The sequence below is a fragment of the Octopus bimaculoides genome, chromosome 28 (assembly GCF_046866305.1).
Source record: "Octopus bimaculoides isolate indiv1 chromosome 28, ASM4686630v1, whole genome shotgun sequence".
In the NCBI taxonomy this organism is placed as follows: domain Eukaryota; kingdom Metazoa; phylum Mollusca; class Cephalopoda; order Octopoda; family Octopodidae; genus Octopus; species Octopus bimaculoides.
The window spans coordinates 6,716,994-6,731,235 of record NC_142955.1 but is presented as its reverse complement, the minus strand read 5'-3'; the positions used below and the strand labels follow the sequence as shown (position 1 = coordinate 6,731,235).

At 36.7% G+C, this 14,242-nt stretch overlaps 1 protein-coding gene across 3 annotated transcripts in view; it reads right to left on the bottom strand.

Annotated features, from left to right (window-relative positions):
- LOC106875688 (alpha-mannosidase 2x) overlaps positions 1-14,242 on the bottom strand; it is a 140,155-nt gene that overhangs the window by 125,817 nt on the left and 96 nt on the right. For all 3 annotated transcript variants that reach the window (XM_089343941.1, XM_089343943.1, XM_089343942.1), the window contains exon 1: positions 14,191-14,242. This exon is cut by the window's right edge. In XM_089343941.1, the coding sequence (XP_089200067.1) occupies positions 14,191-14,242 (52 nt within the window). The remainder of the gene's footprint in view (positions 1-14,190) is intronic.

The window sequence follows — 14,242 nt, the reverse complement described above, 5'->3', positions numbered from 1 at the left end:
AGATAGGAACTACCAGTACTGGTGTAGAAGATAGGAACTTCCGGTACTGGTGGAGGGGGTGAGAGGGCGGGTGCAACAATGCCGTTGCTGAGAGGTATTTTGGTCGAGTCGGGGAATTGGGGTGAGTGAGGTAGTTTTATAGACATGGCGATGCACGGGGTTAATCGAAAGTGGGAGGAGAAGAGAGAATAGAGAGCTAGGGAGTGGGATTGAAAGAGACAGTGTAAAGCAGAGAGGGTTAGGCCATGGCACGAGGGAGGTAGAGAGATATTCTTGGGGGGGGGAGGTGTTTCTGTCGCCTAGACACAGTAAATATTGAATGGTAGAAATATAGGATTGAGAAATAAGGGTTTCGGCCAGCCAACTCTAAGACAGAGTTATAGAGATAAGTGACTATGTGAGAAAATAAAAATGAAAACTTGAAACTTGAATAAATGAGTGAATGAATTTGGCGACATCGTTTTGGACAACAGAAAAGCAATGTGTAAGATATTTACAGATCAGGGCATAAATAAATAGAAAGTATAAGCGTGACTAGAAAAACAGAGAGATTTATCTGATCATCCTACTATGGTCGTATTAATTTGGCAAAGATTCTAGAAACGAGTGAAGGAATTGATTGCGCATGCTAGTTTTATAGACATGGCGATACAAGGGGTTAATTGAAAGCGGGAGGAGAAGAGAGAATAGAGAGCTAGGGAGAGGGATCGAGAGAGACATAGTAAAGCAAATATCGAAAGAGACAGTGTAAAGCAGAGAGGGTGAATCCCTAAAACTCGAGAACTACACAACCAATTTCATTCCAAATTAACACATGCCTTACTTAGAGTCCATGTATTGTCTTAGGCCAAAACTTTTTTAACTTCTTGCATAGTTCGAGCCCCAAAATTTTTAACTTCATACCTAGTGCTAGCCCAGTGCAATATCACATCTCCACTATTTCAGTATTACATGTCAAAAGTGAAACAATAACATGTCGCTACTGTAATTTCAAATACTTTCACTTTAATACTTTCAATTTAATACTGAAACTATTAAAGTGAAACTAAACTCTCATATATATACAGGCATACTATAAAACCCAACTTAAAAACATTCCCAGCAATTCAACTTCTCTGGTTGACATTAACACACCCACCCCCAATAGGAGCCATCGTTCCCACATTTTAAAGCTCCATGAGCTCCATTTTTCACGAGCAAAATCCTTTTTACAGGTTCCAGAAGACTGAAATTTTGGAATATGCACATAAAGATCAATAGTATGGGATTTATGTCTCATGATTAGAATTTTTTTAGGGTGTGTAAAGAGGGAAAGAACCCTCATGTGCAATTTTGATGAAATTCAAATCATATGTATTCCAGTTCTTTACAGAAAATATAACAGAAAAGTCTTATTCTTTGATAGCATGTAACACGGGCAACGCCGGGTATCTCTGCTAGTATTATATATGTGTGTGATAATAGTTTCATTTTAATAGTGTCAGTATTAAACTGAAACTATTAAAGAGAAAATATTTGACATTACAATAGAGAGAAGTTATTGTTTCACTTTTGACAAGTAATACTGTAATAGTGGAGATGTGATATTGCACTGGGCTAGCACTAGGTATGAAGTTAAAAATTTTTGGGCCCTAAAACACCAGATGGACCCTAAGTAAGGCATGTCTAAAATTTGAATGAAATTGGTTGTGTAGTTCTAAAGTTTTAGGGAGACAGACAGACACACACACATTCTCATCTTTATATATATAGATATATATACATATTTATATATATATATATATATATATATATATATATATATATATATACACACACACGTGTGTGTGTATGTATATATACTAGCTCAAAAGCTGCACACTGTGCGGACTTTTGAGCTAGTTCCTGTGAAGGGCTAATTGGTCCTGCAGCCCAAAACTAAAGATGGAAATAATGATAAAGCATTTATTGGTATCATACACTCTCAGATTTGTATCACAGAGTATCGCATTTGGAGAATTTTGTATTACTGTGACATTTGGAGATCACTGTAAAGCAGCAGGATAAACAATATTCTTGGCTTTATCAGTTAGTGTGAGTATGAAGTGATCGTTACCATTTCCAACTCTGGAACAACCAACACAGAGCTAACCATGGGAAAAGTACCGCTGCATGAGGTGCAGTCCAACAATTTTCAGTGATTGTCCTTGACTCTTGTTAACTGACTTTGCAAAGCTAACTCTTACTGGAAATTGAAGTCTCTCGAGTTTAAAGGGTATGTCTGCTGGAATTATTGGAGGAAACACATTTTCTCCCTTTCTTTGTCAAGTGAGATTTGTTGCTTCCAAAAGATATGGATGCATTTACCTGACATCAGTTCCATTGCACAGCTTTGGGGGATCCAGTTTTCTCAAAAGCATAATTGGAACTCCTTTCTTCAATGTCAGTTTGTGAGAACACATTCCAGGAGGATCCAAAGAGTTAAGAAACTTAGTAGTAGTTATTATAGAAGATACATATAACTTAGATTGGTTTCGGCCATTATCGACCCAGGCCAAGGCTAACTCAATAGCACTGTGGCTTTGGGTCTGTTTTTGTCCCCCACGTAATATATAAGGATAAGACACGTGTTATTTTGTCTCTAATTTATATGTTGATGTTTTGGCATATCCGCTGATGAGAACTTTTCCTTGCAAATTATTTCATTTGCTAATTAAAGTTCGAAACCTGAGGTCCGGCTGTAAAACATGGTAAATGTTTTTATTTTTCATTCCCTTCAAAATTGCTCTTAACAGTGGTTTGAACTTTTTGACTGTTCCTTTGTGTTTAAATATACATACATACATATATATGCATCATCATCATCATCATCATCATCGTTTAACGTCAGCTTTCCATGCTAGCATGGGTTGGACAATTTGACTGAGGACTGGTGAAACCGGATAGCAACACCAGGCTCCAATCTAAATATATATACATATATATATACATATACATACATATTCATACATATACATACACATGTATATATATATACATATACTTACATACATATACATACATGTATATATACACATATGTATACATATACATAAACATATACAGGGTGCAGTGAATAAACTGTTGTCTATTATGCAAAAATGAAAATAACACTAACATCTCATTTTAACAGATATATTTACCAAAATTACATAAAAATATCTTCAAATACTAAAGAGTAAATCTATATTAAGAAATTTGATTTGGTAAGACTGATGGGTCAGTTTATCAGTACATGTCAGTCTGCTATAGTCACTACACCCTCCTCCTCCTCCTTCAACTAGCCCTACAAAGGTTTGTGTTCCAATAAATTTTCTTGACAGGTAAACTTTTTACTTTGTCATGTTGTCATGGCAACTGGACTAAAAACTGAGAAGGGAAGAAGAGGGAGTGCGTGCATGTGGATGTAAATGTGCGTATGTGTTTATGTGGAGTGAAGGAGGATATCTATACATATGTATATATATCTATATATGTATCATCATCATCATCCAGTGTTTTAAATCTGGGTTTTATACCTGTTAACAGGGGTGGCTGGATCTACCTTAATGCCATAGTAACCACCCTCACACCATCTTGTCCTGTTTTGGGCATTCTCCTCTCTCAAACCAACCTGCCCATTCTCCTCCTCTACCTGTCCCCTCCATGACGATTTCCTCAGTTTACCTTGCTTTCAAGGTCCATTTACCTCAAACTCAAGCACCCTCCTCAGAACATGTTCCTCATCCCTCCTCAACACATGCCCACACCACCACACTTCATTCGCCCTTGCCAGCTGTTCTACTGATTCCTCCAACCTCAGCATCCTCATCAAGTCCTCAGTCCTCTTCTTATCAAACAGCTTCACACCACACATTTCTATCATCATTGCTCTCTCAATTCTCAAAACTACCATCTCTCTCTCCCTCACTCCCATACAGCATTCGCTCCCCCTTAGACACCATGTCTTACTCCCATACAGCATTGTAGATCTCACACAACTCTGGTAAACCCTTCCTTTCTAGGAGAATCTTTTCCCATAGAATAACACTCCACATTCCCTGAACCTCCCCCAGCCAAGTCTCACTCTTGCTTCACATCCACCCTCTCTCCCAAATAACAAAACCCTTCAAACCCTTACTTTTAAATGCCTCCTTCCATTTCCAGAACTCTCCCCTTAATCCCTCCATCGTCTCACTCATCAGAACAAGCTCATCTACATACAGTATCTCCATTAGCAGTCCCTCTCTTGCACTCTCCGTCACCACATCAACCACTGTTGCAAACAACAACTGTGACAACACAGATCCCTGATGCACACCAATTTTCATCACAAACTCCTCCGACAGCTCTGATCCAATTCTAACTCATCTTTACTCCCTCATACAAACTCATCACTGCCCTATATATGTATTATACATTTATGTATGTCTGTATATATAGGGATAATAACAGAATTAATGATATCTTTGCAAATTAATTTTTCATGAATTATTTTTTTCGTGAACTGTTTGCTCCTGTATCGAGATTATTTTCACACTGGTAGCTGCATGATTTTGGCACAAAATGAATCAGTTGCAGTACAGACTTCAAAACGATGGGTTGGGAGCCTATCATAGTAATGCATGCTGAGGAAGCTACGGCTATTTTTGCCAGTGCAGAAACCGGTCCACGTGAATCCAAATACTTAAATGTACGTTAGGAGATTGTCTTAAGCTGATTTGCCTTCGGTTGATTTCTATAGTTATCATTAGTGTATTTTGGTGATTTAAATAAGACTGTTATTTCCAGCAGGTAGAATTTACTTAGTATGTCCTTTGATTAATTTTAATCCTTCAGCTATTTAATTTTTTTTTTGGGGGGGGGGGGGGCTGCAATTGCCAATATTATTGATATCTTCGCAAATTAATTTTTCATGAACTGTTTGCCCCTGTATATATATATATATATATATATATATATATATATATATATATATATAGGGGGAGAATTCACAAAAAAACAAAAGACGAAGACAGGTGGTGTAGACAACAAACAAATGTATTAGTTTAATGCTCGGGAAGTAAAAAAGTCTTTAACGTTTCAAGCCTACGTTCTTCCACAGAAAGGAACACAGAAAGAAACAAGGAGAGAAAATAAAGAATGTGTAGTGGGCTAGCGATCTATCATGAAGCATATATATTTATCATACATTTATGCGTGTGTGTGTGTGTGTGTGTGTTTGTGTGTATGTGTGTATGTATGTATGTATGTACATACGTATATATACATATGATTCCCTTTCTCTCTCACATATTCACAGGTGTGCATACATCACATACATGTATTTGACAAACGTTGTTTAAAAGCGAGATTAACCAGAAATAACTGAAGTATTCTTTTATGAATTGTAAGCTGACAATAGCTTTTTAAAGCTACGCCAATCTTTTAGAATCATCTCACTTTAGCTTGATAACTATTAATCTCCGAACTCTTCTCAAATGAGACGTCTAAAGTCAACATTAAGGTGAAGTACATCACTAAATTCTTTGTTAGACCACACCAATGTTCACATTGTCAGTTACCATTCTCTTCACGAAGAATCCATCTGAAATTTAAGCTGGATGTGCTGGAAATAGCAGCCAAATCTTTCCTGTGAGCAGACATCAGATTCATTTAACAATGGTGTCACTTCAGAAAATCATGTTATCAATAACGATAATAACTTAAATGGTATATATAATGATTGCCAAGGAAGCAAACAATACAAATTCATTTAACAATAGTGTTGTTTCAGAAAATCTAAAAATGAAATAAACGAACAAGTAAGTAAATAAATTAATAAATGAATAAAGCTAACACAACCAAGCATGTGATGTTGCAACATCCGATGCATTATGGTGACAAAATAACATATCTGTCAGCGAACCACATGTCTTGTTGTGTCGAGATATCAGGATATCACAGTGTAGAATTGTTTACTTCAATAAAATGGCTGACAGTATAAGCAAAAAGTACAAGCAGAAGAAGGATGGCATTAACACGAACAAGAACATGAATAATAACAACAAGACCCAACAAAGCAATGAAAAGAGCAATAGTAACAACAATGGTGACCAAAACTAACGTATCATCATCATCATCATCGTTTAACGTCCGCTTTCCATGCTAGCATGGGTTGGACGATTTGACTGAGGACTGGTGCAACCGGATGGCTACACCAGGCTCCAATCTAATTTGGCAGAGTTTCTACAGCTGGATGCCCTTCCTAACGCCAAAGAAACAAATTGGTTGCTGTTTCCCACACATGATAACGTCACTGAGTAGCTTTAAGTGTTTACAGAGGATTAAAATGGCCGATGTAGAAAAAGACAAAATGGCTGTTCACTCTCAAAACATAGCGAGATTGGCTCTAGTTTATTCAGAGGATAAATCTTACTTGAATCAAAGAAACATCCCCCATATAATAGACATCTTGATACTTTCGAAGACCAGATTTGGAATGCAGTTAAGAACATCAGATTTGAGAAGTGCCCACTTAGAAACCAGCACATGAGAAAATTAAGGAACATTATCTTGGATTTAAAATCTATACAATGTGAACATTGATTTATACCATAATCTCATTCAGAAGGAAATAACTAAAGAATATAAAATAGTAAATAGGAATATACTTAGAAATATTAATCTTGAGTGTAAAAAATTATGTATGAATATAATATTGATGAATTGACTGAATTTTTTGTTCCCCTGAGACCTAGAATATCTCTTAAGGACCACAAATCTAATTTCTTTACTGACCCATAAGTAAGACTTATTTGCTAAGCAAACTCTGACAAAGGTAAATTAAGCAAATTGATTTTAGATAAATATATTGTCCAACTTAAGAATAAATTAAGATTAGAGCTGTGGTCTAATACAAAGGAAGTAACCAGCTGGTTCAATAGATTTGATAATAAGGATAGACATAGATTTATCCAGGTCAATATAAATGATTACTACTCCTCAATAAACCCCACAGTATTAAATAGTGCCCTCATAATTTGTAAGCATCATACTAACTTGTCTTGCCAGGAATTAATATACTGATGTGACCACCAAAAATACAAACTAATGTTATATCCCTATCTCCCGAGCTGGGTTTTGAAACCGTATTCTGGTTGTTGAGGATAATGGTATTTCCTTAGTCTTGTGAACAAGTACAGCTATTTTTAGCGTAGGAGTGATCGGTGACCCTTTCCGGTCACCAAAAGTTCAGAAAAACAAGTGAGGAATTGTACTGAACTGACCCAGCTTTGGGAGGGGGTAAAGTAACACTATTGAGCTATGGTATTTGTGATAAAAAAGAATTGGCATGAACAGTTGTAAACCTTTGATTATGTTGCATGCGCTATTGTTATATGCTATTGAATTTGAATTGTTATGCAATGTATTGATGATGTAATGTTTTATTCTGATGTTTGATGTAAAAAGAAAAAGTTAGTTCTGCTACTCAACGTAGGGTCTCCGTGTTATTTCTTCCTCTCCTCCTTTTGCCTGTTGTTCTTCGTTGCATGCTCCGGCCGGGGCTTATTGGTGGCCGTGGCGAGCATCCCGACTCACTGAGCGTCGACGTTCGCACGCGCGCAAGTTCTCTCTTCGTTAACGAGGTGCTTCGCGTGCGGGCATTCGTACCAATACTTACAGCGTGTAAATCATTAATTAAATTTGACAATAAATACTGGGCTAGGAAGGACACACCTGATTGCTTCAACATAGCTATGGATTCGATTGGTTTCACCTATATTGTAGCAATATATATACTGCATAAATTTAATAGTAAATTCCCAGAAATAGGTGGTGGCCTATACCAGGACGATGCATTATTTAGTACTAAAACTACTAATAATAGAAAATTAGAATAAAAAATTTCCTAAATTCTTCAATAGGTTTGGTCTTAAAATTTATGTTGAAAATGTGCATAGCCCAGTAAACTTTCTAGATATTAATCTTAATTTACTCACAGGTAACCATGCACCATATCATAGACCCAATTCAAAGTTGACCTTTCATCTAGTCAAGAAATTTTTAATATAAATAAGGGTTATTCTAACTCAGCATTAGCTAAGGCAGGATACAAACAGAAAATAAATTTGACCCACATACTGATAATCCAGATAAACAACCAGGTGAATGAAGACTTGATTATAATAAGTACAAATCAACCAAAAATTAACATTAAAAAATAAAAAGAAAAAGAATTGCAATTATAACAATAATATAAATATGAATTACAATCAACATGAATCTAACTACAGTCTAAACAAGAACAAAACTAAAAAAACTAAAAAACCCTTCCCTTTCGTTACTATATTTCTGATCAAAATACACCCCTCATGAGTTTCAATTAAATTCTAAAGTAATCATGAATTTAGACTAATCTATACTATAAATTGCAGTGTTCTTGATTGCTTGATTGACTGATTGACTGATTGAGTGTCGGCAGATTCACTCGAGAACGGTGCAGTGGAATCGCATGAAATTCAGCACAGAGCGGCAGCATGGTCCGCTCATGTTCAGGATATTTTTATTGCCCTCCAACTCCCATGGTTACCGAGATAATCGATTATTACTTTTTAAGATAGGAATATCCCATTCAAAGTGGGGAGGGGTGATTTTGTTGCCTTTCCCATGCGCGAAATTTTACGAAAAATCAGTACAATAAAGATTATTTTTTTCCAAGTAATGTGGCTGGGTTTGTTTTTCGAAAATTTTAATCAGAGGCACAGAAAGAAAATAATTTTAATTTTTTGTGCATTAAAAAAAAAAAGCTATAGCTTACGCTCTTTCTAATTACTATGTTTTTTTAAACTTCAGTTACAAATGTCTTCAAACGTCGACATTCAAACAGCTTTTCCATATTGAGACAAACGGACTCTGCACAATTGTATCCATCCGGGAACGCGTTTTCAATAATTGAAATTCACAATTCTAATCAGTGTACATGAACGTCCAACCTATGATTGATCTTGAACAGTTTCAATAAACATTCTTGTGTCGCCAATACAACAACCGCACTACCATATATTTTTCTTTTAAGGCGAGGTTATATCACAAATAAGGTTCTGTGATTACATGGGGCTATGGGTACACACGTGAAGTTAGTTTTACAATATCGACCCGCAAAATCCTTAGCATCGTATTGTTTTTGGGTTGTTCTTACTTTTTTTAGTTTTTGGAATTTTTGTTTTTTTTTATTTTTAGTTCTTTTTTTTATTCAAAATATACATAGGAAATAGCCTTTAACCAAGTCCACCACACTGCCCGAGTGAAACCGGGAAAAACAGCTAGTGTTATATATGTGTGTGTGTGTTCTTGATATTCTTTCAGAGCAAGTTGTTTTACATCTATTACACTATTTTTCTCTTGTTTCTTGGCTCCGGTGAGCCCTTTTCCCACCCACCCCGTTCGCGAGCGCGCACTTTTTTCTTCATATTCGTTCCCAGCGAGTTGTTTTACACCTATCAGACTAATATCTTTTATTTTTGTCACCGGGTCAAACGCTTTAGTTTGACCGCTCTGGTTATGGTATGGACGTGATAAATTCCAGACCACATCGTACCCTAGGCCATGCTAACTAACATTATTGTCTCTTTTCCCGGCATAAAAGCTAAATCCACAGCAGTACCCAGTATTTGCTTCACAAATTTTCCAAACTTTGATCCCCCATTGTGTGGGCTTTCCTGGCATATACTGTCGGAAGCGTACTCTTCCTTTATACCCCACCATGCCCTCATCAACGGATAAGTATTTCGCAGACTTGTAAAATGTTTTATATGCATTTTGAACGCAGTCGATGAGGGGTCTTATATTAAATAAGGGATCAAAGCTTGGTTCTCCACGTACTGGGGGTACTGCTAGTGTCTCTCACATGTAAATATTGGTTCAGCTTCACGAATCGTACTCGCGTCATAATACTGGAAACATATTCATTGCCAAAAGGTTCCTGATTGCTCCAGTAATTTGTTATTCTGGGTAACTGTCTAATACCCATAATAATATTTATGGCAAAAAATGCCCGTATTTCATCTACTGTTGCAGGAAACCACAAGTTATCTTTTTGTCTGGCTTGTTTACATTCTGCGTAACGGTTTGTTTCTGCAGTAATCATTTCAAACAAGCATGAAAAAGAAGTCTAAAGGTTTCGCTTCCTGAGAAAGACTATGGGTAGACCCTGTCTCCTCAGAAAAACTGTTAATAAAAGTATTTTAAAAATCTTTTTGCTCCATTCTGGTGTAAAATCATCCTCGCTGTCGCTGCTTTCAGAATCGCTGCTTTCAGAATCGCTGCTTTCAGTTTCAGATACAGAAATATCCGATTCATTATTGTTCACCACGTACTTTTGTAGCTCATTCATTCTTTTCTTCAATATCTCCATATCTTCTGTTGAAAAACCTTCAAATTCGGAATCACTGCTTGATAGCATGAAACTCCTCTCCATCATCAAAGGTGAAAAAATTAACGCCGCAAAAAATGTGGAAAAAAAATCTTCAAATATCACGCCAAACAATGTCGGATACAATAACTCAAATGTTTGCAAAGTGAAATCAGGTGTTTAAACGAATGTACTAACGAGATTTGGGTTCAAATTTACATTTAAATAACAATGTGTACTCTCGGCTGGCTATGAACCAAAAAATTTTTCGGCCAGCTACGGCCGGGTTAGTAACAAAAGGGTTAAGACGTAAGAAACATATTCCATATATAAAAGATACACATGAAAGCAACGGGAAATGCCTGAATAAAAAGGAAAATAATATATGGCTTATCTTACCTTATGGCAAGCAGATAATGACTAACCTTATCTGAGTAATTCATTCTATCATAGATAAACATTTCACTTCTAATAATATAACTATAATTAATAATAAAATAATGAGGATTGGATTTTTGGTAACCAAAAGCCTATTTCGACATATATCACCTTTTAATAAGGTAAAATTTGATGCATATTGCACAAATAGAAATAACTCCCCTCCAACTATGAACATAATCAATATTCAAACAAACATAAATTCCAGACATATATCTAAACAACACATGAACAACAATACAAACACAACTAACACTTCTAATAACTATTTAAATTATTTCTGCCATTGTAGGGTTAAAGAAAAATGTAAACCATGCAACCATCGAAGTGGAAGGCAAATATTTTTATAATGATGGAGTGACAGCGTGTTATGTGAAAGCGGAAGCAAAATCGTGATGTCACCTGTGCCCAGCGTCGCCTTTCTGGTACTTGTGTCTGTGGCATATGTAAGGACTTTCGAGCGAGATCGTTGCCAGTACCGCCTGACTGGCCTTCGTGCCGGTGGCACGTAAAAGCACCCACTGCACTCCTGGAGTGGTTGGCGTTAGGAAGGGCATCCAGCTGTAGAAACTCTGCCAAATCAGATTGGAGCCTGGTGTAGCCATCTGGTTTCACCAGTCCTCAGTCAAATCATCCAACCCATGCTAGCATGGAAAGCGGACATTAAACGATGATGATGATGATGATGATGAAATAATATATACATATATATATAACCCCTATTTAAAATCACGATATTAGTCTGATTATTTGTTAAATAGTTAGTAGATTTTAAAGTCTTTTATTTTCTTAACTCATTTAAATCTTTCAAACCTAACATCATTAACAATTGAATGGGATCAGAGGATGAAAGCTGCTGTGAAGGGGCCAGTGGAGAGGGTTAGTCGGGAAGAAGTAGTGGAGGCAATGAAGGAAATGAAAATAGGAAAGGAAGTTGGTCTATCAGAAGTATCATCATCATCATTGTTTAACGTCTGCTTTCCATGCTGGCATGGGTTGGACAATTTGACTGAGGACTGGCAAACCAGATGGCTGCACCAGGCTCAAATCTTATCTGGCAGAGTTTCTACAGCTGGATGCCCTTCTTAATGCCAACCACTCCGAGAGTGTAGTGGGTACTTTTACATGCCGCCGGCATGAGGGCCAGTCAGACAGTGCTGGCAACGGCCACGCTCAAATGGTGTTTTTTTATATGCCACCCGCACAGGAGCCAGTCCAGCGGCACTGAGGGATTGTTGTGTTGATGGAGCTCTGCCAGGGTGTGTGGGATGGAAAAGGAATGCCAGATGGTTGTGTACTAAGTGAGGTGGTACTGATCTTCAAGGGAAAGGAGGATGGAATGAGTTGTGGGACATATAGGGAAGTGAAATTATTGGAGCATGCAATGAAGATTGTGGAAAAGGTGTTGGAGAAGAGAATTTGGAAAATGGTGGATGTGGATGAGATGCAATTTGGTTTTATGCCAGGAAAGGGGACAATACATGCAGTTTCCAAATTAACAAGATTGCAAGAAGAATACCAAGATAAGGAAGAGTTGTACATATGCTTCGTTGATCTGGAGAAAGCATTTGATAGTTTTCCAAGGAAGGTGATTGAGTAGGCATTGAGAAAGAGAGGTGTACTAGAGGTAATAACAAGAGCAGTTATGAGTTTGTATGAAGGGGTAACAACAAGAGTTGGAATTGGATTAGAGCTGTCGGAGGAGTTTGTGATGAAAATTGGTGTGCATCAGGGATCTGTGTTGTCACAGTTGTTGTTTGCAGCAGTGGTTGATGTGGTGACGGAGAGTGCGAGAGAGGGATTGATAATGGAGATACTGTATGTAGATGACCTTGTTCTGATGAGTGAGACGATGGAGGGATTGAGGGGAGAGTTCGGGAAATGGAAGGAGGCATTTGAAAGCAAGTGTTTGAAGGTAAACTTCGTGAAGACAAAGGTGATGGTGAGTGGGGTGGAAGGAGAAGTGTTAGTGAGTAAGGTGGATCCATGTGGTGTATGTTGGAGGAGGGTAATGGCAAATGCAGTGTTATGTATGAGATGTGAGAAATAGATTCATGGTAGACGTATGAAAATGAAGAGGGTGACCCAAAGACTGGTAACAGATTCTATTTGTGGAAGATGTGAGAAAGGAGCTGGAGGGCTGGCAGAACCAGTGAAAATGCTATGTGCTGAGGTGAAAACAGTGAGAGGGTTTTGTTATTTGGGAGAGAGGGTGGATGTAAGTGGGGGATGTGAAGCAGAGACAAAGGCAGGTGAGGCTGCATGGTAATAAGCTTGTATCCCAATCTCATGGTTCTGGGTTCAGTTCCACTGTGTGGCATACTGGACAAGTGTCTTCTACTGTAGTCTCAGGCTGATCAAAACCTCATGAGTGGATTTGGTAGACAGAAACTGAAAGAAACCCATAGTATATGTATGTGTGTGTGTTTGTTCCCCACCACTGTTTGACAACTGGTGTTGATGTGTTTATGTCCCTGTAACTTAGTGGTTTATCAAAAGAGACCAATAGAATAAGTACCAGGCTTAACAAAAAATAAGTACTCAGGTCAATTTGTTTGACTAAAAGTTCTTCAAGTCAGTGCCCTGGGTTGACGAAACAAATATAAGATAAAAGATGTATATATGTATGATATATATATATATATATATATATATATATATATATATTATTAGGGACAAAATCCAAAATTACAGGTAAAAAACTCAATTAAAATCAATTTATAAAAAATTAAAATTAAATTGAGACTTATAGATAAAGTATATATAAAATATATATAGTTTTAGGGAAAATAACCAATTTTCAAGAACTCATCGATGAAAATCCACTATCACATATAGAAAAATTAATAATTGAAAGCACAATAAATGAGTATAATATAAAGTAAAGTAAATATCATAAGATAAATATAAAAAGATTACACGTGTTTCATAACCAATTTTCAAATAGAAAAGAAATTTAAATTGATTAAAATCAATTAGAAAAATTATTTAAAAAATATCATAATATCAAAATAATAACCATAATAATTTTTCTATATGTGATAGTGGATTTTCATCGATGAGTTCTTGAAAATTGGTTATTTTCCCTAAAACTATATATATATATATAACTTTGTGAGAAGTCCTCTACATGATAGTCGGGCATAGTAGAAACAATAGTCAAACCTTTCTCAAATCACATTTTACCGTCTTTGAAAACAAAGGACAACTGGTTGAAAAGACAAGACAATCATGGCTAGAATGCTTTTCCTCATAGATCTGCTTCAATAGCACAGACTCTGGATCAAACAGTAACAAGAAAGAGATAAATTAATAAAGAAAAACCAACAATAAAAAGGAATGTAGCCATCTATGAAACTTACCCAGGGTACCATTCAGCCAAGTGTGTCCTTCAATCATCTGGTCTATCATGGC